A 21,514-nucleotide genomic window follows, 5' to 3' on the forward strand; every position below is an offset into this window, starting at 1 on the left:
GTGATGTGGCTATTTACAACTTACCAAAGTGTTACCCTATTGCTCTGAGGCACATCCAAATTACTTTGACAGTAATTTCTCTCATTGATGCTGTTGCAATCAATGGGATATCGGGCTGTGCCCTGTCTGGTTTCAGAAGTTACCTTCTGATTGCTGAGTTCCTGCAGCAATTTGTCTCGGTCATTCTGGAGACTGGCCATAGCCTTGGAAAATGCTTCAATCTGCTGGACATAATTTCCACATTCAGATGAGAGCCTGCTCACTTCCATGTCCCGACTGACTAAAGTCCTACAGAGACTTCCAACTTCACCAGCAATCTGAGCAAGTGTAACTTTATCTGCAGCATCAAAGACACCCCAATGCAGAAGAGGATTTTCTTTAAGGATACTGATGAGATGTAATTTAAACCCCTCCAACTCAGCTTCAAGTTCATCTCCTCTCCTTTTTTCAGTCTTGAGCTCAGCTGTGTATTTGCTCTGAAGTGCCTTCAAGTCCTCTAGGACTCGATCTCTGTCATTCTGCAGAGCAGTCATTGCCTTCCCAAAGGCCTCATTTTGGGACCTCAGCTCATTGTTTTGAGACTGAGCTTCCAGCAGCACCTTCTCTGCAAAAGCACCAGGTTTATCTCCATACTGAGGTGTCAAAAGAGTCCTGCTGGATTCCTCACCTACATTTCTGCCTCTGCATTTCTGGAGTTCTTGAACCTTTTTCTGAATGTTTTCTCCATGCTGTCCACTTGACTCTTTTTTCTGAACACTATCACTACTTAGCAGTTTCTCTCCAGATTCAGAAACAAGTTTCTCTTTGTTTAAGGAGGCAACTAGAGATTCTAAATCACTTACTTTAGATGCCAACTTTTTATTTTCCTGTTCCAAAGACACAGCAGTCCCCTTCTGCAGTTCACTGGAAAGCTGCATTTCTTTTATTTGCTTTTGAAGATCGTATTTTTCACGCTCAAGGCTTTTGATACAATCTAATTTCTGCTTCAGTAAGTCTTTCAGCTGATGGTCTTTCAGAGACAAAACCTGGTTAAGATCTTCCCTGTACTTGATCAGCTGTGCACTCAGCATTGCATTTTCAGAATGCAGATCATCTATTCGATTGAGGAGTATCCTTAATTCCTGCTTCAGAGCATTATTCTCACTTGCATTGCCAACTATAAGCCCGTCCCTCTGATTTAAGACATCCTGGTGAAGATGCTCCAGCTCTCTGTATTTGGTAGAAAGCTCATCCCGATCATTCTGAAGAGATGACATTGATTTTTTAAAGGCATCTATTTCACTGGCAATGGCAGCCTTCTCTTGCTCTGCTTTTTCTGCTTTCACCTGGAGATTTCTCAGCTCATTTTCCATCCTCTGACAGGATTCCTCAGCTTGTTGTCTGTCCACTTGCAAAGACCTTAACTGAAGTTCATATTCTTTGATTTGATTTCTGTGTTGAGTTTGTACCTGAACCAGATAATCCGAAATTTCATCGCCTTTTGAGGAAATGAGTACGGAAATTTCTTTGTCTTTATTATTTAGCATGACCTTCATTTGCTCAGAAATGGTGATCTGCTTTTGCAACTCAGCATTCACCTTTTCCTTCTCTGCTAGAAGCTCTTGCAATTCCTGCTCCTGTCTAGTAAAATTACTTTCCAGAGCTTTTATCTCTCTTCCTGTGCTTTTACTATTCTCTATGAGATGATTAAGAGAATTATTTTCTTTAAGGAGTGCTTGCAAAGCTTCTTCTTTGGACTGAAGAACACTCTCCAACTCTTGTTGTCTGTTAAAAAAAAAGGTGTTTTCTTCCTTTATCCTGCAGAGCTCTTCATAGCGCTGCATATCAACAGATTTCTGCCTCAAGTACAGTTCATCCTTTGTTTCCTCTACTACAGAATATTTGATATTCAGTTCTTGAATTTGAGTCATTTTATCTTTCAATTCATCCTGTAAGGCCACTATTCTTTTATTACTGTCTTCTATCTGTCTCTCCTTATTCTGGATGGCCTCTTTGAACTGCAGTTCCCAGGTTTTCATCTCAGTGATGACCCTGTCTCTGTCATCCTGAAGAGAGGACATACACTTTGTAAAAGCAGCTAATCGTGCCAAGGCTGCGTTCAAATCCACCTGGAGTTGCTTGTTTTGAGAGTCTTTAGTGCTGATTTCCTTTTGCAAACCCTGGATCTCACTAACTGCCCGATCCTTTTCTCTCTCAAGGGCGCTGTGCCGTTCCTCTAGGTTTGAAAACTCCCTTTTGTGAAGCAATTTTAGTTGCTGAAGATGAAATTCCAATTCTCTCTCATATTCTCTCTTTTGGAGTTGCAGTTCTTCTTCCTTCTTCTTAAGTTCTTTTCTCCAGTTTAGATTCTCATCTTTAAGCCTGTCCACCTCATTCTTTGACTGATTCAACAAGTCCATCTGTGCTGAAAGCTTCCCCTTGAGATGATGGATTTCTTCATTTGATTTCACCAGCTTTTCTGATGCATTATTTAAGTCCTTTTCCAATTTTTCACTTTTTGACTGTGACACTTTCACAGATCTTTCCAAGTCCAGGATCAGCTCCTGGAACTTAATGGAATCCTTTTGCAAATGGTTGATCTCCTGTTGTTTCTCTTTTAAGAGTTCTTGCAATTCTTTTGTTTTGCTTTTAGTTCCGCTGTTATCCCTCTGAGCACTTTTCACCTTCTCCTCAAACATCTTTACAAGATGGAGCTGCTGTTCTTCCTTTTCTTTAACCACATGACATTTTTCTGCCTTTAATTCTTCCAGCTGCTGTAATAGCAAGTTATTCTGCACCTGTGCTGATTTCATTCTATCAGTAAGATGATCAACTTTTTTAACATGATTAAGCAACTCTGTCTCGAGAAATTCTCTCTCATTCTTTACTTTGTAAGAACTTTCTTGTACATTTTCTAATTCTTCCTGTAACAGACATTTATCATCCTCTAAAATCTTGACTTTTTCATTTAGACTAACAATTTCTTGTGTAAGGCTTTTACACTCCATATCCAGCTTTGTTAGACAATGATTTTTATGGGTCAAAGATTTTTCAGTTTCTTGTGCTTTTTCTGAAATTAATTTTCTTTCCTGTTCTAGGACAAGCACATCTTGCTCTTTTTCAGAGAGTTTATCCTTTAACACTTTAATGTCCCTTAACAGTGATTCATTCTCACACAATGCATCACTGATTTTAGATTGTGTATCATTTTGGTACACTTCCATTTGAACCTGGAGCTCTCCCAGGGCTGCTTTAGTTACAGTGATGTTATTATGAAGGACATCATTTTCATTCTGGATTTTCTCTAAGGCCTGCTTTAAGTTTTCAGAAGTTTGTTTCAGCTGCTCATTCTCCTCCATCAGCTGGTGGTTCTGCTCAGTGAGCTCATGAAGGCGATCCTGGTGTTCTTGCATCCTTGCCTCCTGCTCACGGATCTGCCTTTCTGCTTTGCTTTGCAATTCATCGACTTCCATTTTCTTGGATTCACTGAGTTGTTTCAGTTGACTCTTAATAACCTCATTTTCATCCATGAGATTTTGTAAATGCTTCTCCAGAGCCTCCTTCTCAGATTCTCCTTCCCTGAGTCTTTGAACAGCCTCCTGCTTCTCTTTCCTACTGAGATCAATAACTTGCCTCATCTCTGCCACTTTACTACTGATATTCTCATACGCCTGAAGAAGTGATTCATACTCCTGTTTTAATTCGCTATGTTTAGCCTTCCAGCCTGTCAATTCAACTGTCTGAGAATCTTTTAAGGTATTTAGCTGGAAAGAAAAGGCCTCTTTTTCCTGAACTATAGACTCCATGGTGGATTTCAGACTTTCACATGCCGCGCTGAGGTTCTCGTTTTCCGTCAGCAGCCTTGCGTTTTCAGAGACAAGGCTTTCCTCTCCAGCCAAGGGAGCAACAGCACTTGAACTTTGCTTTTCTCTGCCAAGCTCTAACAAGTGTTCCAGCATCCCTGCCTTGTTCATCAGCTCTTCTTTTTCCAACATCAGCTGATCAAGCTGTTCTTTTAGACATTTATTTTCTCTCAGGGCTTCTTTCCGTGATATTAAAGCCGCCTGTAGTTTCCTCTGAAGGCGCTCTTTGGATTTATCTTCTGTTACAGTTCTTTGCTCCTGGGGTTTAGAATCACTTATATTTGCACGTTTTCCCAGTGGCTCTTCCATCATTTGCATTTGTTTGTGCATTTCACATTCTGTTGCTTCTCTCAGTTTAGTTTTCCCAGAGTAATCAGCCTCTGATAGTTGAAAAATGGTGTCTTTACCTTCTAACCTCCCTTCAAGGAAATTCCTTTCTGAACCAACCTCTCCCAACTCCTTTTCAGTATAATTTTCTTCCTTAAGCTCTTTGCCAGACACCACAGGTCTACTCATCTCAGCCTTCTCACGCAGCAGACACAGCTCTTGCACGAGTCTTTTGTTTTCTTCACTGAAACGTCCTACCTCCTTTTTCATATTCATTAGTTCCGAATTGGACTTTTCTAAGCAGCTGAGAAGTTCTTCTTTTTCACTCTTCATTTCTTCCAGTGCTGTTTTGTAACTGTGGGCTTCGTCTTGGCCCTCCTTAACAGCTTTGCTTAATAATTCCTTTTCCAAATCAAGTTTACCTTTGAAATCCGCAAGTGAACACCTCAATGCTTCTATTTCCTTATTCTTTTCCGCAACCTCCCTCTCAGCTTCAATTCTTGACCTCTGCAGTTCCTCCTGGCTCAGCTTGTAGTCCTCACCTTTTTTAATAAGTGTTTCTTTCTCATTATTCACATGTTCAAGCACTGTCTTAAGAGCTACAATTTCAGCCTCATACACTTTCAGCTTTCTCTGTAGCTGCTTTATGTCCTCCAACAAGCTGCCCTGACATTGCTCCTGCTGACTCAAAGACACTAAGTTGACTTTTTCTTCTCTTTCATCACCAAATTCCAGCAATATTTTTCTCAGTTCTTTCCCTAACATTGCTGTTTCCTCCTCAAGCTTTGCACAATCACTTCTTAGCTCTTTTATCTCAGTGTCTTCACTTGCCACTGAATGTTCTTGTTTGAGCTGCTCAAGGTGGGTTTTTTGTTCCTCAAAATCTCTTGCAAGTTTCCTGTGCTCTTCCCTTTCTTGCTGAATTTTTTTCATATCTTCTTTCATGACCAAAAGCTCCCTCTGTAAAGCTTCTTTTTCTTTTTTTAATTGACTCATGACATCAACATCATTGTTGGGGTCCAGACACTCCTTCCTGTCCCCAGCACTTAAACCAGGTTCTTCTAAACTGGAATTCTTTGACAATTCTTCCTTCTTCTTCAGTTCAGACTTCACCTGTTCAAGAGCTAAGAGCAGATGAGAACGTTCCTTTTCATATGCACTTGCTTCTTCATCAAGCATAGACTGCATGTGAGCAAGCCTGCAGTCCTTTTCCTCTAAAGATTTTAGGTTCTGCTCACAAACATTTTGTTTTTCAGCAATGACATCATTTAGCTCTGTGATATTATGCTGAAGTTCCTCTAAATAAGAAGCTTTTGAAGATAAAATTTCAGTTAAATCACTTATTTTGGCATCTTTTTCTAGAAGTTGTTGCTTCAAAGTGCCAAGATGAGACTCAAAATCATTATTTTGTCCTTCAGTTAGTTTTAATTTGTCTGTTAACTCATTAACTTTCTTTGACAGCTCCTCTCCTTTTTTTTGCTCTTTTTCTAGTTCTTCCTGTCCACTCTTCTCTAGTTTTCCAACTTTTTGCATTAGATCTCTTCTTACTATCAGCGCTGCTTGAAGTTTCTTTTTCAGGTTCTCTTTTTCCTTGCCTATTTTCTCGAGGTTAAACTGCATCTCCTCTTTTTCACTCATTAAATCCTTAAACTCAGCTTCTCTACTGTTTAACAGAACCTGATTATGGTCCAGTTCTTTCTTGCAAACCTCAAGTTCCTGCAGCACTTGGTTTAGCTCTGCCACAGAACTCTTATGAACAGCTTCAAGGTCTTGCAGTTTGGCATTTAATGCATTTTTCTCTTCAGAGAAATTCAGCATTTCATTAGACAATGATTCCATGACCTGAGTAACAGAACTGTCTTTTTCCTTCAGTTGCTGGCTCAGACCAGAAATTAAATCCTTCTGCTGATTTACCTGGGAAGTTAAGTTTTTGATGAGTTGATCTTTTTCCTCCACTTCTTCAAGGAGACTTGCTACTTCTTTACCTTCAATCTGCAGCTTTTCTTGACTGGCTCTTATTATTTTTTCTGATTTATTTATCTTGTCTTGCAGAAATTCAACCTGCTTATTTATTTCTGCAAAGGACTCTTCCCTTTCTTTCAAGAGAGATTGTTGTTCATATAATGTTTCCTTGAGTGTGAGCATTTCTTTGGACAGACATTCCATTTCAGATGTGTATTCCCCCTTCATCTTTTCCATGTCGTTCTGCAGCACCTCCTTCTGCTTCTGAAGCGACTCCATACTTTTTAATTCCTCTTTCATGGTGTCTATTTCTTTCTGTTTTTCTAAAAGCAGGAGTTGCAGTTGCTCTCCTTCTGTTTCTTTGCTCAGAATCGAATTTATCAGAGCAGAGAATTTTTCCAGCTGAGTTTTACTATCAGTTGGCTTCAGTTCAGAATCTGAAGTCTGTGCGTTTTTTTCCATGCATAAAAGCCTACTACTAAGTAATGGAGACAAGCTTTGAGTTAATTTCTCTTTTATAAGATCCAGCTCTTGCTGCAAAGACTGGATTTTGCTATCCTTTGATTTCATTTCACTTTCTAAACTGCTCACTTGCTCAGTAAGATTATTATTCTGCAAATTTGCCCTATCAAGTTCTGTCACCCATTTGTTTTCTGACTCAAGCAGACTTTGTTCTAGAGTTTCACACTTAAGTTCTAATTTTGAAAGTTCTTCACCCTTCACACTAACCTGCATCTGTAACTTCTCTTTTTCAGTCTTCATATGCAGTTTGACAGCATCAATCTGCATTCTTGAGTAATGCTCACTGGTTTCTAGTTTTTCCTGGATTTCCTGGAGCTCTTCCAATTTCTTTTGCAGATCACTCTGAGATGCCCCAAGCTGCGTGTTTTCAGCCATCAGTTTACCAACATCTTCTTGTAACAGATTTTTTTCTTTCTCTAAAGACTCCACCTGGCACTGGAGACTGTTTATTAAAACCACATTGTCATGGCAGTCTTGAGATGATTTGGAATTTAGGTTGTCCAACTCTAACCTCAAACTTTCCAAGTTCTCTGCCTGCTCAGTGTACTTCACACGCAGAGACTCCAGAGCCAATTCTTTCTGCTGCAGTTCTTGTTCCCGTGTGTTTATTCGGTCTAGTGCTTTTTGGTGCTCATTTTTGAGAAAGTCAAGTTCAACAGTCAATGAATCAATTTTTTTCTGATTAATATCAAGCTTCTCATTCTTTTCCTGAAATTCCTCAGTGAAGTTTTTCATGGCTGTTGCACTTTTCTCTAATTTTTCTCTGAGAACCTCAATCTCACTGGAAAGAGCATTAACATTGCTCTCTGCCAACTGCACCCTGGCATCTTTCTCCTTTAAGGAATTAAGGAGTCCAGCAATAACTTCTTCTTTTTTCCCAAGAGCCATGTTCAACTCAGTTCTCAGTTCATTCTGTCCTTCAATGTTCTCCTGAAGAGATAAAACGGTGTTTTCTTTCTCGTGGAGTAGTTCTTTAGATTTTTGTAGTTCCTGTGTTAGTTCATGTACCTGATTTTGGAGCTGAGAAATTAAATTTGTTTTCTCTTCATCTTTCTTTGCTTTCTCCTCCAGAGTTTTGAGGAGACTTTCATTTTCCATAAGAGAGGATTCCTTTTCTGATAAGGACTGGTCCATCTCAATTATTACATTCTTCTGCTGCTGTATTTCTCTTTGGAAATTCACTCTCACTTCCTCCAGCTCCACCACCTGTTTCTTTAAGACATCACATTCAATCTCTTTCTCTTGAAGTTGCACCTTTAAATTCTCACTGAATACTGAAATATTGTTGATGGCTGATTCTTTTTCTGAAACAAGTACTTTTAACTGTTCTGTTTCAGAGGCTAAAAGCTGTAATTGTTTCTCCTGCAAAACAGAAGATTCCTGTACCTCAGAAAACTGTGTTTTTAAATTGATGTATTCATCTACTTTTTGCTTTAAAGATGCATCTTTCTGTACAATTGAATCGTTCAACTGGGATGACTGTTCTGTCAGGTTTTTAAGCTGACTCTGAAGGTCAGAAATAACCTCCATATTCTCAGACAGTTGAATCCTAAGTACATCAGACTCTTCAGATTTATCTTTTAATAACTTTAATTCTTGGGCTTGCCTCTTAAATTCATTTTCCTTTTCCTGCACTGTGTTTCTGAGCTGGCTAGTTTCAAAACCTAGGGTTTGTATTTGGTTTTGCAGATCTGAAATGATTTGCATGTATTGCCCTTCTCCTGCCACTTTACTGTCTTTCATTTGCTTAATCAAAGCCTCCTTTTCAGAAAGGAGAGTTTCTTTTTCTTCAAAGGCCATTTTTAAGTTTTCTTTCTCAATCAACAGGCCATCAATTTGGTCCTTGAGAGCTAAAATATTATGACTCTGTTGGGATAAGTGTGAAGTTAAAGCAGCTACTTCCTCTGACTTTTTCATTGCTGTAACATTAACTGTTTCAATGTCTGCTTTCAATTTTTCATTTTCTAGAGCTGCTGTTTGTGCTTGGTGCTTTGCTGAAGTAATTTCAGACTGAAGGAATTCACATTCACATGATTTCTCATTTAATAAGATTGAAAAGTTCTCTTTTTCATGCCTAAGCACCTCCACTTCTTTGCTTAATAGCTGGAGCTGATTATTTAACACTCTGTTTTCCTCCATTTTTTCAGAAACTTGCGTCTGGAATTTCTCAAGTTCTGAACCCTGATTTTTGACAGCCAGGTCTCTTTCCTCTACCAACTGAGACAGATTTGTCTTTTCATCTTGAAGATTTTTAATTTCACCCTGCAACTCTACAACACAAAGCTTGGTCTCTTCTATTTCCTCACACAACAAATCATTTTGAAGGTTTTTCTCTTCTAGTGACCTGTTTGCAGTTTCAAAATCCAAAGTTATGCTTTGAATTTGTTCCTGCAGGAGTAAATTCTGCTCCTTACTTTGGCTGAGCTCTTGGATTAGGTCACTGCATTCAGATAATTTATTATTTAACATTTCTCCTTTCTTTATTTCTTCACCTCTAATATCCTGCAGCTGAATGAGCAGTGATTGCACTTGTTCATGCAACTGTTGGGTCTGGTCCTTGCTTTCAGACAAGTGCTCAGCCAGCACATCACATTCCTTTGTTTTCTTCTGCAGCTGTTCCACAACTGAACTTTCCTTTTGCTCAGCAGCTGCTGAAAGTTGTTCAATCTCTTTTGCCAGAGTGTTTTTATCACAATTTAGTGCTGAGAGTGTTTTTTCGTACTCAGCAGTGCTAACAGACAACTTGTTCTCTATTTCTGCCACAGCCTGGGTTTTCTTTAATAATTCACACTCTTTTACATCCAGGAGTTTGGATAAATTCTCATTTTCTCTGATGAGCTGCTCCTTCTCTTTTTCCATGGTATCTATACTTTTTTTCAGGTGTTCATTTGCTTTCATTTGCTCTGCCAATTTTCCTTGTTTCCCTTCAAGATCTGCCTGTAATTGGTTATTAGCTGAAGTTTTCTCCTGTGTCTCTATTTGCAGTTTGTTAATTTGTTTATGTATTTCATTTAATTGGTTATTAAGTTCTTTGCAACACATCTCTTTGGCTTTCAGATCTCCAGTTAATTTAAGTTTAGTTTCTTCATTTTGCTGCTCCAAAACCCCAAGTTTCTGCTCTAAGGAAATAACAAGCTCTTGTTTCTCTTGCAATTCTTTTTTTACTGTTTCCTGATGTTCAGTATGTTCTACAAGTTTCCTGGATAACTCAGACAACTCTTCATCTTTTTTAGCATTTTCCAAACCCAGTTTGTTGTATGAATCTTTAAGTGATTTTAACTCATTTTCAAGTGTCTCTGCTTTACTCTCTTTCTCCTTAAGCAAATTATTCCATTTTTCCTTCAGAGCATCATTTTCCTCAAGCTGAGATTTCAAATACTCAGTTTCTTTTCTTTGTTTATCCTCAGTTTCTTGTAGTTTTTCAGATGATTTACTAATCTGTTCTTTCAGCAAAGTAATTTGTGACTCACACTCTGCCAGTTTGTTATTGTAAGCGACACTGTTGGCCTTAATTTCAGCTCGGAGATCCTTAATTGTCATGCTGTTCTCAGTGCTTTGTCTTATTAATTCCTCATACTCTTTGGTTTTAGCCTCATTCTCAGCTCTAACTCTCTCCAGCTCTCGTCTCATTGTGTTACTCTGCTCAGAAAGGACAGAGATCTTCACACTTGCATCTCTCACATCAGCTGTTTGTACTTCCTTCAGTAAATGAGTTTCCCTCTCAGCCTTTGACAAAGTCTCTTCCATCCCTCGCAATTCCTCCTCTTTGCATTGCACTTGGTGCTTCAGGATCATAACCTGCTCAGAATATTCTGCCATGTTCACAGACAGGACAGACATCTCCCTGTCTTTTTCTGCCAGTGCCTCTTTAAGATTATCAATTTCTCTTTCACGTTTCTGGAGATCCTGAATGAGCTGAGATCTTTCCTCTAAATGGCTTGAATTCAGTTTGTCAAGCTCTTCATTGGTCTGGTCCAGATCCAGCTGCATTGACTCCACCACACTGTCTTGTTTCAAGGTCTAAACATCAAGAAAATAATGTTACAAGAATATTTCAAACATGTTAGAGGGACAACAGAAGTTACATTCTGAGTGTAGATCAAGTACTTAAAGTAACAACCTGTACCAAACTGTAACATCACAAGGTAACCACGTTATTCTTTAGATTGTTTTTGCATACAGAAGGTTCAGTGTATAAAATTTAAAGCAGTTAATGCTGTTACTTCTGTTGACATTTAAGTAGGCCATGACAAAAAAATATAACATTTCTTCTCTTACTTTATTTTTAGGAGTTACCTTTTCTTTCAGTGTAGCAACTTTTTCTGTGAGATCACTGATGACTGTTTTCTGCTCAGTGTTCTCCACTTCATACACGCTGCATTTCTTTAAGGCTTCATTCAGCTTAGCATCAAAAAGAAAAATTCATGCGATAGAAATAAACAGAATTATATTAAAATTCTGATGTCACCAGTTATAATATTGAGTTTACACAACAGAGAAGTTTATACTTTGAAGTTAATAAACCATGATAACTTATCACCCCAATAAAATGTAAATACTTTCATGCAAAGCTGTGCGGGGTCTAAGAAATCCTTACACCAAACTTAGAGCAAAAATTTAAATGAACAAAACTGCAAAAACACAGCAGAACCTTCAGATTGGGAAAACAAAGTTATGGCTAAAGCTCATTAGTTTTAATAAATGAAATGCTAATAAATTTAACTTACTTTTTGCTCAGTATGTACAAACTTTTCACCAAGCTCTTTGTTGAGAAGATCCTTTTCTTGAAGCAGTTTCCTCAAAACTTCAATTTGCTCCACTTTTTCTGTTGTGCTCAACAGTTTCTGTTCTTTTTCTCCAAGTGAATTCTCAAGGAAACTATTTCTGTCACTTAATCTAAGAAGAAAATATTTAGGCATTTTGAAAACAAAGCTTAAGTTTTTTTAGACTTACCAGCCCCAAACTGTTTTTCTAAGAGAGTAATTATTTTTATACTTTCCATTTAAACTTTCAAGTACAAAAATATTATGACTGAAAACAACTTGCAAATACAAAAATAACATCATTGCAAACAGAAACATGAATCAATGAACTCTTTTTCAAGTGTTTTAAGTGATTATACTCCTCATTAGAAGTTTAAAAGCAAGCTAATCATGCTTGGAGTTGTAAAGAACCTTCATTTTACCCTTTAAGCTGCTCATTCAAGCCAGAGATGAGAATTTGATGCTTCTCCACATCTCGCATTTGTTGGTTGCGTAATTGGGTGAGTTGAGTTTGCAAACGTTCATTTTCATTCTGCAACAAAACAGTAACGAAGATTATTCATAATGAAGAGAAAATTAACATCCGCACAGCTCTTCTGGCTTTTTAAACACAGTACAAATCTCCTACTCTAGTCAGATCCACTGCACCAATTCAAAACTAAAACCACAAAAAAAAAAAAAAATTAAAGGAATTGTTCAACAGCAATCAAAAAACCAAAAGCAAAACACATCCAGAACCAACAGCAAATAGGACAAACATGGCACACTTGTCACCAGTCATGAAAACAAGGCGGCATTTTGGAGGAGGCAGAACACACCTGTACAGCCCTCAATAGCTGCCCTTCTTCCTCTACACCAAACGTTACCTGTATTGAAAGGCTTGGTTACAAGATTCTCAAGTAATAATTAATATAAGCTTGTCTTTCACTTGAAAATCATATTTTTTTATATACATACTCATAAAGAACTATGAGTAATGCACCAAGTGGTTGAGTCAGAGATCAGATGTGTCATTTAGTGAAAAAAGTTCACAAATTATCATTGTAATTTGTCAGTCAGGCAATATTAAGTCTTACTTTGAAAAAAACTTTGTGGGGTCTTCACTGAATAATTTTACAATATAAATATATGTCTAATATTGGAAATTTAGATTGTATATATATATAAAAATATTCAATTATTATTTTTCTATACAGTTTCTTTTCTATAAATGTGCATATATATATATATATATATATATAAATACGACATACACACTCATGGAAAAGAAACTTGAGGGACGTAAAGAAGAGGGAGTAACAAAATCTGATTCTGGACCTTCTGACAAAGGCCTCCACAAAGAATAATGAAAATTATGTAGTCTTTTCCTATGTTTCTACAACAAATAAAAAAGCTTAATCCTAAACATGTTTCTCCATGAGCTGAACAGAAGCAACCAGCTTCAACTTCAGAGCATAATGTAGTAAGTGTACACTCTCTACCAACGTAATTATGAGTATAAATTGGGCTTCAGCCATTTTTGTTAGCTGCAAATTGATGTTTGTCATACTGTAGGCTATGACTGTAAGAACATAAACTGAGAGTAAAATGATCCTCTAGAATCATCAGGTTTACACAACTCAAAAGCTCACCTGAAGAGCCTCCATTCTACCTTGAAGTTGAAATCTCTCTTCCAAATCCTGACAACGCTCTTCCAGAAACAGAATTTGTTCCTGCAGTTGATTCCTTTCCAATTCCAACTCTTCCACCACACTCCGTAAACCTACTCAAGTCAAAGGAGAAAAATTATTTCAAGAGAAGTCAACTAAAATCCCTGAAGTCTAGAAATGGTTTCAGCTTTTTGTTCATGATTCTCACCAGTGCTGGGCACACTCAGACCTCACCCATTTCTCGTGGAAATGCCTGAGGCCCTGCATTTCCAAAATTTAGATGGCAAAAGTACCCTTAACTGTTGAAAAACCAAAAGAGTTGCAGACCTCAAGAACTCAGAGAAGGAATATTCTTGTTATATTGAGACACAACTACTGTGGTTCAATCAATAGTGTGGCTCATGTTACTTAAACCACAAGTTAATCAGGTACTTGCAGGATCAGATCTTAAGTAATCATTACTAAACTGGTGTGTATCAAAATTTGTTAATGAACCTATTCCATCTTAACAATGAGATGTATTTGCAACCTTTACCACTGATATAAAAACATCAGCATTAAAAATCAAGAATTGTGGTTTTGGATGAAAAGCAAACAGCAACGGGATGCAATTCCAGTTTGCAACATAAGTGTGATATAAACTGGGAACACATTCACAGGTACAAGACTCATAACTTAAAAAAACCCATGATCTTGCCACAGAGGATATTTGATGGGCACCAAGGCTCATCCAATCCCAGTGTCCAGCCAGATCCATACGCTACTACTGAAGCAGAACTAGGCAGTTCATCCAGCACGCACATGCTTTGAAATGAAACGGGAGAAAACACAAGCCAAAAAAATTCAACAAAGATTAGAATACACCACAAATGGGCTGTTAGTTGAATTTGAAAACAAAAGTGGACACAAAATACAGATGCTGTGTGCATGCTTTAATAAACTGTCTAGTCGCTGTCACACCTGCATTAGGTGAAGGGTACTCTGGCCACCAACCTCCCATGTTCTCTCCTTCAGCTGAGTCGGTGCTGTCCAAGGTGACATTCAGCTCCTGAAAGCATTGTTTGCCATCGAAGTTGTATTCTTCCTACACATAAAACATGAGAATGAAGTTGAATTTAAAGGAGAAATGCAGCAAGGGTAAAACTGTTCTGTTACTAAAAGCATAGTTTCAATTAAAAGGCCTAAAACTCAGCAAGCAATTCAGGTGCCTAAATGCAAATATAGGGGATTACTGTGGACATTGGAGCTATTATTTCCAGAAAAGCCAAGTCTCCCACAGGTTTTTTAAGGTATCTGCCAGCTTTTAAAAATACCCTCAGGCATCTGAGAGGGCAATGGATAACTATGTTTGGATACCTTAATTGGTCCCCTGATTTCTAAAGATATTATAGTTAACTAATCATAAAATTATTCTTCCAATATGTTGATGTGACAATGACATCCTAATTCTTACAAAAGTTATCATTTTTTGTGCAAGTTACCGCACCAACTGCCTAGAAATCCACCTAAATGGACAGGTACTAATCATTCAATCGAGCTCCACCAAGAGATTGTATCTAAACCAAAAAAGCCTTTGATGTTTTGAAGTCTAAAGCACCACATAAATAACATCACTCCCCATATTTTTATGAACATACAAGTAAAAATAAACTTAATTCTTTTCACCCACCTGAAGCTTCCTGCTGGTCTGGCTGCCTTTCCTCCTGGGTTGCTGCAGCCTGCCCATTCCTTGAGCTGCGGCCAGTTCCTCCTCCAGCTCCTGCTGCCCTGAGACTATGGCTGGATTGGAGCAGCCAGGAAAGAACCAGTCATCCTCAATCAGTTTTGTGCCACAGGAAAGCATTTACATTTATATCAGACACTACTACATGAAGAGAGACCAGGGACAGGGTGAAGACCCTACAAATGACTGACAGGAAGATTAAAGATTAAAATCCACTGCGTTCACCTTGTGATTTCCCTCCAACATTGCTGTGTAGAACATAAAGTCTGAGTATCTCACTAAGGAGAAGCAAACTGAAGTCTAACTTCACTTCTTCACCAGCTCTAAATGAAGACTTTACACAGGAGAGTGGAAAGGGTGAGGTTATAGCAATACACAAAAAAAAAATTAAAATGCCAAATTCCACCTCAATTCAATTTACCAGGTTAAAATATATTTGTGTGATAAAAACCAGAGTTTTTTCAGCTGGTGACTGCATAATCTGAACAATCACATTAATTTTTATAGAAATGACGTGTCCCTTCCAACTTTGATTTTAGTATGAGCTATAAAGCCAGATAATTTGAGGGAGTCACAAGCACGTGTTACACTGCAAACTGGTATCAAACCACCTTATCACAAATTAGTTACATCACTCTTTTTAAGACAAATACAGAATCACTAGTAAAATAAACACACTGAATAAACTGAGAATATGAAAGTTTAGGTATGCATCCTGTTCATTGTTAGAAATGATTTGTCATTTAAAGGACATTCCCATCTGTTTTGTGACACAACAAAACATATTTGGGGGAATAGATTAGGAAATGGACGTTTCATGCGAAGCAGACAAAACACAACAGCCAGGGAAAAGAAGGGAAAGTAAAGGTGGCTCCATACTTAAAGGAAAATTAATTAGATAATTACAAATTTGGCTTTGATTTTAACCACATCAATCCACAGTTGTGCTCACAGCATGCAAAATTCATGGAACTTATGTCGATGCAATTGTGAAACTATTTGGAGATTCGGGCCTATCAGGAATACTCTGCTCTGAATTGAGTTGTCCAAGGATTACTTATCCCACGAATTTCATTACCACACAATTCTCTAACACCTGATAGATTTAAATTCTTCCTGTAATATTTCAAAATGACACACCTAATGTGTCGTCAGAAAAGATTAGTGGAAAAAAGTTAAAGAAAAAAATTAATGATTCTTTTAAAGTGGGGTTGATAAACTGGATTACACTTCTGATTTCAATTACACTTTGGCTTCTTGCACTGTCAATTTATCAGCATTTGTTTTACACACCTTTGTTTATTTTTCAGCTTCTACACTTTTTTATACTTTTTCAAAGCTGTAAAAAAAATGCCAAATGTTGACCACAGGTCTTAAACCTCTGCTTACAAGAGTTCTCAGTGAAAGAGTTCAAGGAATAAACATTATTCCAGATAAGAATTTAACCCCCTTCTTTGACACGGTCATTTAGGAATCCAAAATATTTAGGTTCCTAAGTATCTGATAATGAAAAAACCAAAATTACCATTGTTACATGAAAATGAAAGGCTAGAAATTGGAGCTTTAGAATGACTTAGAGCACTCAGACAACTGTTAAAACATTTCCAGTTAAACTGAGCATTGCTTTAACAACCATTAGTAATTAAATATATTTTCTAATGTTTTGTAGATGCTTAGGGGGGAGCTTTTCATTTGCAATTACATTAAAAAAATCTGAAAAATCTCTAGAATAACTTTTTTCAGATACACAGTGCATTTAAACTAACTAATGATGTGTCTGTATTTCCTTGTGTCACTATTCATGCTAAGTAGCACAATCTTTGGTGATCTGCAGAGGAAACAAGCCCCAGATTTATAAATGTAACTAATATTGTCATCCTTTAAGCTTTTGCAGCTCCCCACATATTCAGCCCAAAAGAGACAACTGTCATATATGGCAAATTGTCACAGACCATGATGGCATGAGTAGTGGGGTTATATATTGCTTAAATTATTGGTAACTAATATTAATGCAGCCAAGTTCTGCTATTTATGGAAGGGAATATAATTATGTGAGGGTTTTTTTAAAATATTACTGGATTTCAAGTACTACCAAAAATATTGAAGTGATTTTCATTCTTAGTCACAACCACTTGTGGCAAGCCAAGAAATACAACATGGATAATATATAAATATGGAGTCAGCTGTTCCCACAAAGAAATATGGAGATGATCTGGTTAATGCAAAAGAAGAAACAGGTATTGCAAGGCAGGAGAAACTGAAGTTAAAACCCAGCACTTGTTACAACGTGTTGCTAAGAACCACATACCATCAATGGCAAATTTTATAAGGTACTGCTGGCGATTTTCTCCCAAAAAAGCCAAAAAAGAAGAAATCAGCAGCAGAACATTACAATTGCCATTGCTGCAGGAACCTGCATGCACAAAACTGATGGGAAACTGTTGTCCCTGGCTGCCCAAATCGCAGCAGAGGGAGGAGTGGAGGGGGAAGGGACGCTGAGGGCTCACCAGGAACGGCAGGAAAAAAAGAAACAGAAAGGTCATGCTCATCCCAAGGGGAAAAAAAAAAAAAAATGTAAAATTAAACCTGGACTGAGGTAGAGGAAATTTTACAACTGTTATTAATGTTGCATGTGGCTCTGTAGGCACCACAAGTAGATTTAATGGAGGGATATTACTCTCTTTCAATCCCAAAGCATCACATGACAAAATCCCTCAAAAAGAAGAGTCGTGATCCTGAAAACATTTCTGTGCTTACACACTGAACTTCAATTATTTTCCATTTCCATGACCAATTTGCAATTAAAAAGAGAAGGCTCAAATTAACTAACTGCAGTAATTATGATGGTAGGTAGGCCCTGTGCATTAAAATTTGTCATTAATCCCCATACAGTTAACTCAGAGGACAAAAATTACAATATAGTACCCAGCTGGCATGGAAAAAACAGTAAAAACTACCTGAAATTTAACCAGACTTATAAGTTTTAATAGAAACTGCTTCAGTTTCTCATCACCTGATTAATTCATAATTTAACAAACTATAAAACCTGACATTACTTGAAATGTTATTTTTGTAAGTAATTTAATATTTTTAACTAGCTCCAAGCCACAGCCAGTTAATGTTATTCAGCTGGTCTATACAAGTGACACTTATTAACAGATTATAGAATATTCTAAATATAATTAGTAAGGAATTTCTTAAAGAGAAACTCCATCTCAAGCACATTTTTGCTAAAGCAACACCTTCATTCATCAAATTCGAACCAACACTACAGTCCCCCACACCTTCATCAGCTGCTCTAGGCAGGCAGCTTTAATATTTCAATGGGGAACTCTTTATTAAAGTTTTTTTTACCACTTTTATTATTTATCATATGCTGACTGTAAGCTTTTGAGGTCAGTTCAAGGAGTCTTACAGAGCAGCAGCTCAGATGGCAAACAGAACAAGCACAACTACTCATAAAAATTATTCAAAAAAAGACGAATGTATGAAAAACAAACTCAAAGAAACAAGAAAAAGTAGAAATTGCAAATTTAAGCAATTTCACTAACTATACAAATTATATGACTACAGAAATGAGTCATGGTGGTGTGCTATCAATTCAGCCTGAAGCTCAGCAGACACACACGTACATATATATAAAAACATGATTATCGTACTGTAAATAAAACAATTCACCTTCTCTCTCCTCCTCAATCTGAGCCATCCTCAAGGCCATGGCAGATTTCTCTTCTCTGACTTGATCCTGGGACTCCTCTGACTCTGGGACACTTTCCTGCCATTCCAAGAGCTGACTCTGCAATTCATCCACACTACCTGATTCACTGGCCTAACAAGAGAAATTGTGCATTAGAATATATTTACCAAACCCCACTGCAAATGTGAATAATACTTTAAGCTGATAAGCCATTATAATTCACCACTTTGCATAAAAGAAATCTATGAAAGTGATAATTGCTATCACTGATTATGTGAAAAACAAGCCCCAACACTTCATATAGTATCAAAAATATTTTGCCTACAAAATAACAGCCACACTTTGATGACTCATGTTAAACATAACTAAATAAATAGAAACTGCTTGGAAAAACGTAACTTAAGGTACATGGCAAAGGAGGTAGAAATTAATCTTTTTAAGTAATTCAAAAGCTGTCATCTTGTTATCCAATTGAACAGTTACTGACACTGACAGTTCCATCTATCACTAAATTAATTCTCAGCTCCAAAATCCAGCTGACACTTTTCAAAGTCCAATTAGCACCATTAATCAGTAACTCAGTACAAATCAGTACAAATCAATTTGCAAGTTAACCTGGGAAGCTGCTCTCTTTGTAACTTGATCGAGATCAGCCTGTAGCTTCCTTTGCTGCTCTTCATAGACCTCCAGCTTTTTCAGCAGTTCCTCTACAAAAACATAATAAATTTGGTTCATTAGGACACATAATTAAATGGAAGATGAAAATTTAAAAGAAATATTCAAAATGAAAGTTCAGAGCAAATGCAATATTAATAACAGAGCTCTACTTTAAACTACCTGGGGTTTTAAGCAAAAATTCCCTCTCAAATCCTTACAAAAGGAAAGATAATTCTTAATTTACTCACAACTCACTGCTCTCAAAAGTTTACTGTATACATGCTGATAAATATTCCAGGTATATTTGGTCTCATTTCTCCTCCTAAGATGCCTCTTCCTGAAAAGTTTACACCTATTCTGCCTAAGCCTGAATGCAACAAGAATTATGCACAGGTAGATTTAGGGAAGGCAAAGCTGAGCTGAAACTCTGACTTAAAACACTGTCTGCTATTGTTAAAAACTGCATGAAGTTACTTCAGAATCTGTTTTTTAAAAAAAAAAATACACTTGGAAACTGAAAATTCATTTGTCTCTTTACTTTGAATCAACTGAAAAAAGAAAAAGAAGATTTTCTTTTACCATTGTGAGTTCTGATTTCATACAACGACTGTAGTTTTGACTGCAGTTCTTTATTTTCGACTTCTAATTCTGAGACACGATTGTTTAACGCAGATACATCACTATTCTTTGAGGAAAACTAAAAGAAAAAATAGTTACAGGTTTTCAAATGCAGCAAAAGCACAGTGAAGTCAATGCAACCTTTTTTTTATTTTTTAGGAATATTTAAAGTGCAATAAAGTAGCTCATCTCTAACAAACTTACTCTTGAATGCTGGTAATATCAGTTTGTACTATTTTTGTTTAAACTTCATCTTGTATCAACATTTTTTGTCCATTCCATTTTTATACATTTATTCATATATTCTTCAAGTAAATTATTTTAATATTCTATTTATCCCATATTTTACTTTTCTTCAATCAAATCTCTAAGCACAGTAGTTTAAGACAGACATGGAGTACTAAAGAAAGTTACACATACATTTTTTAGTTCATCCTCCAGCTGTTTGATTCTTGATTTAGACCAGGCCTTCATCTTCAGAAACTTTGCTTCAGATTTGCTGGCCTCTTCTGTTTTTAATTTCACTTGTACTAAAAAACAAGAAGTAAAAATTATTTAAAATTATTTAAAACTATTTAAAACAGCAGAAAGATTAACTATGTTAATTCCTTTAGCAATTGGAAGTTTAGAGAAGAAAAAGGCATTTACAGAAAAATATAACAATTAGAAACGTAGTGAGAAATTTATAGCTCATGTGATTGTCTTGGTGATCCTCTAATCCTCATTATTAGAGCACTTGATCATAGATACTTTAATTGGTGTGGCAATAATATTCCACTAAATTTAATGTAGTTCTGCTTGCAACAGGTACAGAATTGGCCTAAAATACACAACAGTCTGAGGCAAAGAAACCCTTTCCATTCGACAACTGTTTAAAAAGGATACCTTCCAAATCTTCCATCTTCTCTTTGGTTATAGATTCCAGATCTTTAGCTTCTTTGGAGTTACTCTGTCCACTCCCACTCAATTCTGCCACTTGTTTCTGAAGCTGAAACAGGGCCTGATCCTTCTCTTGCAGCTCAGTTTCATGTTTCTCTTGAATTTCATGCAGTTCAGCATTATATTTCTCCTTAACTTTTGTCATTTCAAGCTCATGTTTCTCCATCATGTCTTTTAATTGGGCTCTCATTACATGTTTCTCAGCATCCAGTTTAGACTGGAGGTTTTCTTTTTCAGACAGGAGACGTTTCAGGTTTTCATTAATCTCCTGTTAAAAAATAAACACAACACACAAAAACATTTATATTTAAATGCAAAGTATTTTTGCTACCACTGTCAAACATTATACTGGTATTCCTACATACATTACAATCAAAAATTAGGGCTACCGTTGGTAACTTGGCTCTACTACAAAAGCTTCTCAGCTTTAACTTTCAAAAAACTTCATCTAAATGGCATCACTATTTAAGTGCACCACATGCAACCTCTCCCATAGGTGAAAATGTAATAAAAAAGAATGTTTGGTTCTATGAAATACTGAAGAAAAAGGAAAAAGGCTGAAGTGCTGGACCTGGCACTCCAGACAGGCCATAATGTGCCTGTTTTAGCTGAGAGACCGCAACATCCTCTTTCTACACTGTTGAACTGAAGCAGCATCATTCAGAGGTTAAAACGAGAGATCATGGCAGGTGCTTCAACACAAAGAACCTTGATCAGGTATTGCTTTTGCAACACAGCAAAAGGAAAGGCACAAAACTAGCAAAACACCGTCTTTGGCAGGAACAAAAAGCCTCAGTTTTGGGGCTCACTGCAGT

At 37.0% G+C, this 21,514-nt stretch overlaps 1 protein-coding gene across 9 annotated transcripts in view; it reads right to left on the reverse strand.

The window, feature by feature from the left end:
* LOC113958849 (golgin subfamily B member 1-like) overlaps positions 1-21,514 on the reverse strand; it is a 37,656-nt gene that overhangs the window by 7,087 nt on the left and 9,055 nt on the right. For 2 of the 9 annotated variants that reach the window (XM_027667430.1, XM_027667424.1), the window contains 13 exons: positions 20,646-20,967; positions 20,181-20,290; positions 19,722-19,839; positions 19,101-19,192; positions 18,466-18,617; positions 14,735-14,888; positions 14,026-14,149; positions 13,048-13,178; positions 12,235-12,282; positions 11,839-11,948; positions 11,381-11,549; positions 10,950-11,054; positions 144-10,673 (listed from right to left, as the gene is read on the reverse strand). In XM_027667430.1, coding sequence (XP_027523231.1) covers positions 144-10,673; positions 10,950-11,054; positions 11,381-11,549; positions 11,839-11,948; positions 12,235-12,282; positions 13,048-13,178; positions 14,026-14,149; positions 14,735-14,888; positions 18,466-18,617; positions 19,101-19,192; positions 19,722-19,839; positions 20,181-20,290; positions 20,646-20,967 — 12,165 coding nt within the window. Of the gene's footprint in view, positions 1-24; positions 10,674-10,949; positions 11,055-11,380; positions 11,550-11,838; positions 11,949-12,234; positions 12,283-13,047; positions 13,179-14,025; positions 14,150-14,734; positions 14,889-18,465; positions 18,618-19,100; positions 19,193-19,721; positions 19,840-20,180; positions 20,291-20,645; positions 20,968-21,514 lie in introns of all 9 variants that reach the window. The other 7 variants (XM_027667426.1, XM_027667425.1, XM_027667431.1 and 4 more) reach the window with 7 other exon arrangements.

This window comes from Corapipo altera, unplaced genomic scaffold (assembly GCF_003945725.1).
Source record: "Corapipo altera isolate COAL_440 unplaced genomic scaffold, ASM394572v1 114, whole genome shotgun sequence".
Classification (NCBI taxonomy): domain Eukaryota; kingdom Metazoa; phylum Chordata; class Aves; order Passeriformes; family Pipridae; genus Corapipo; species Corapipo altera.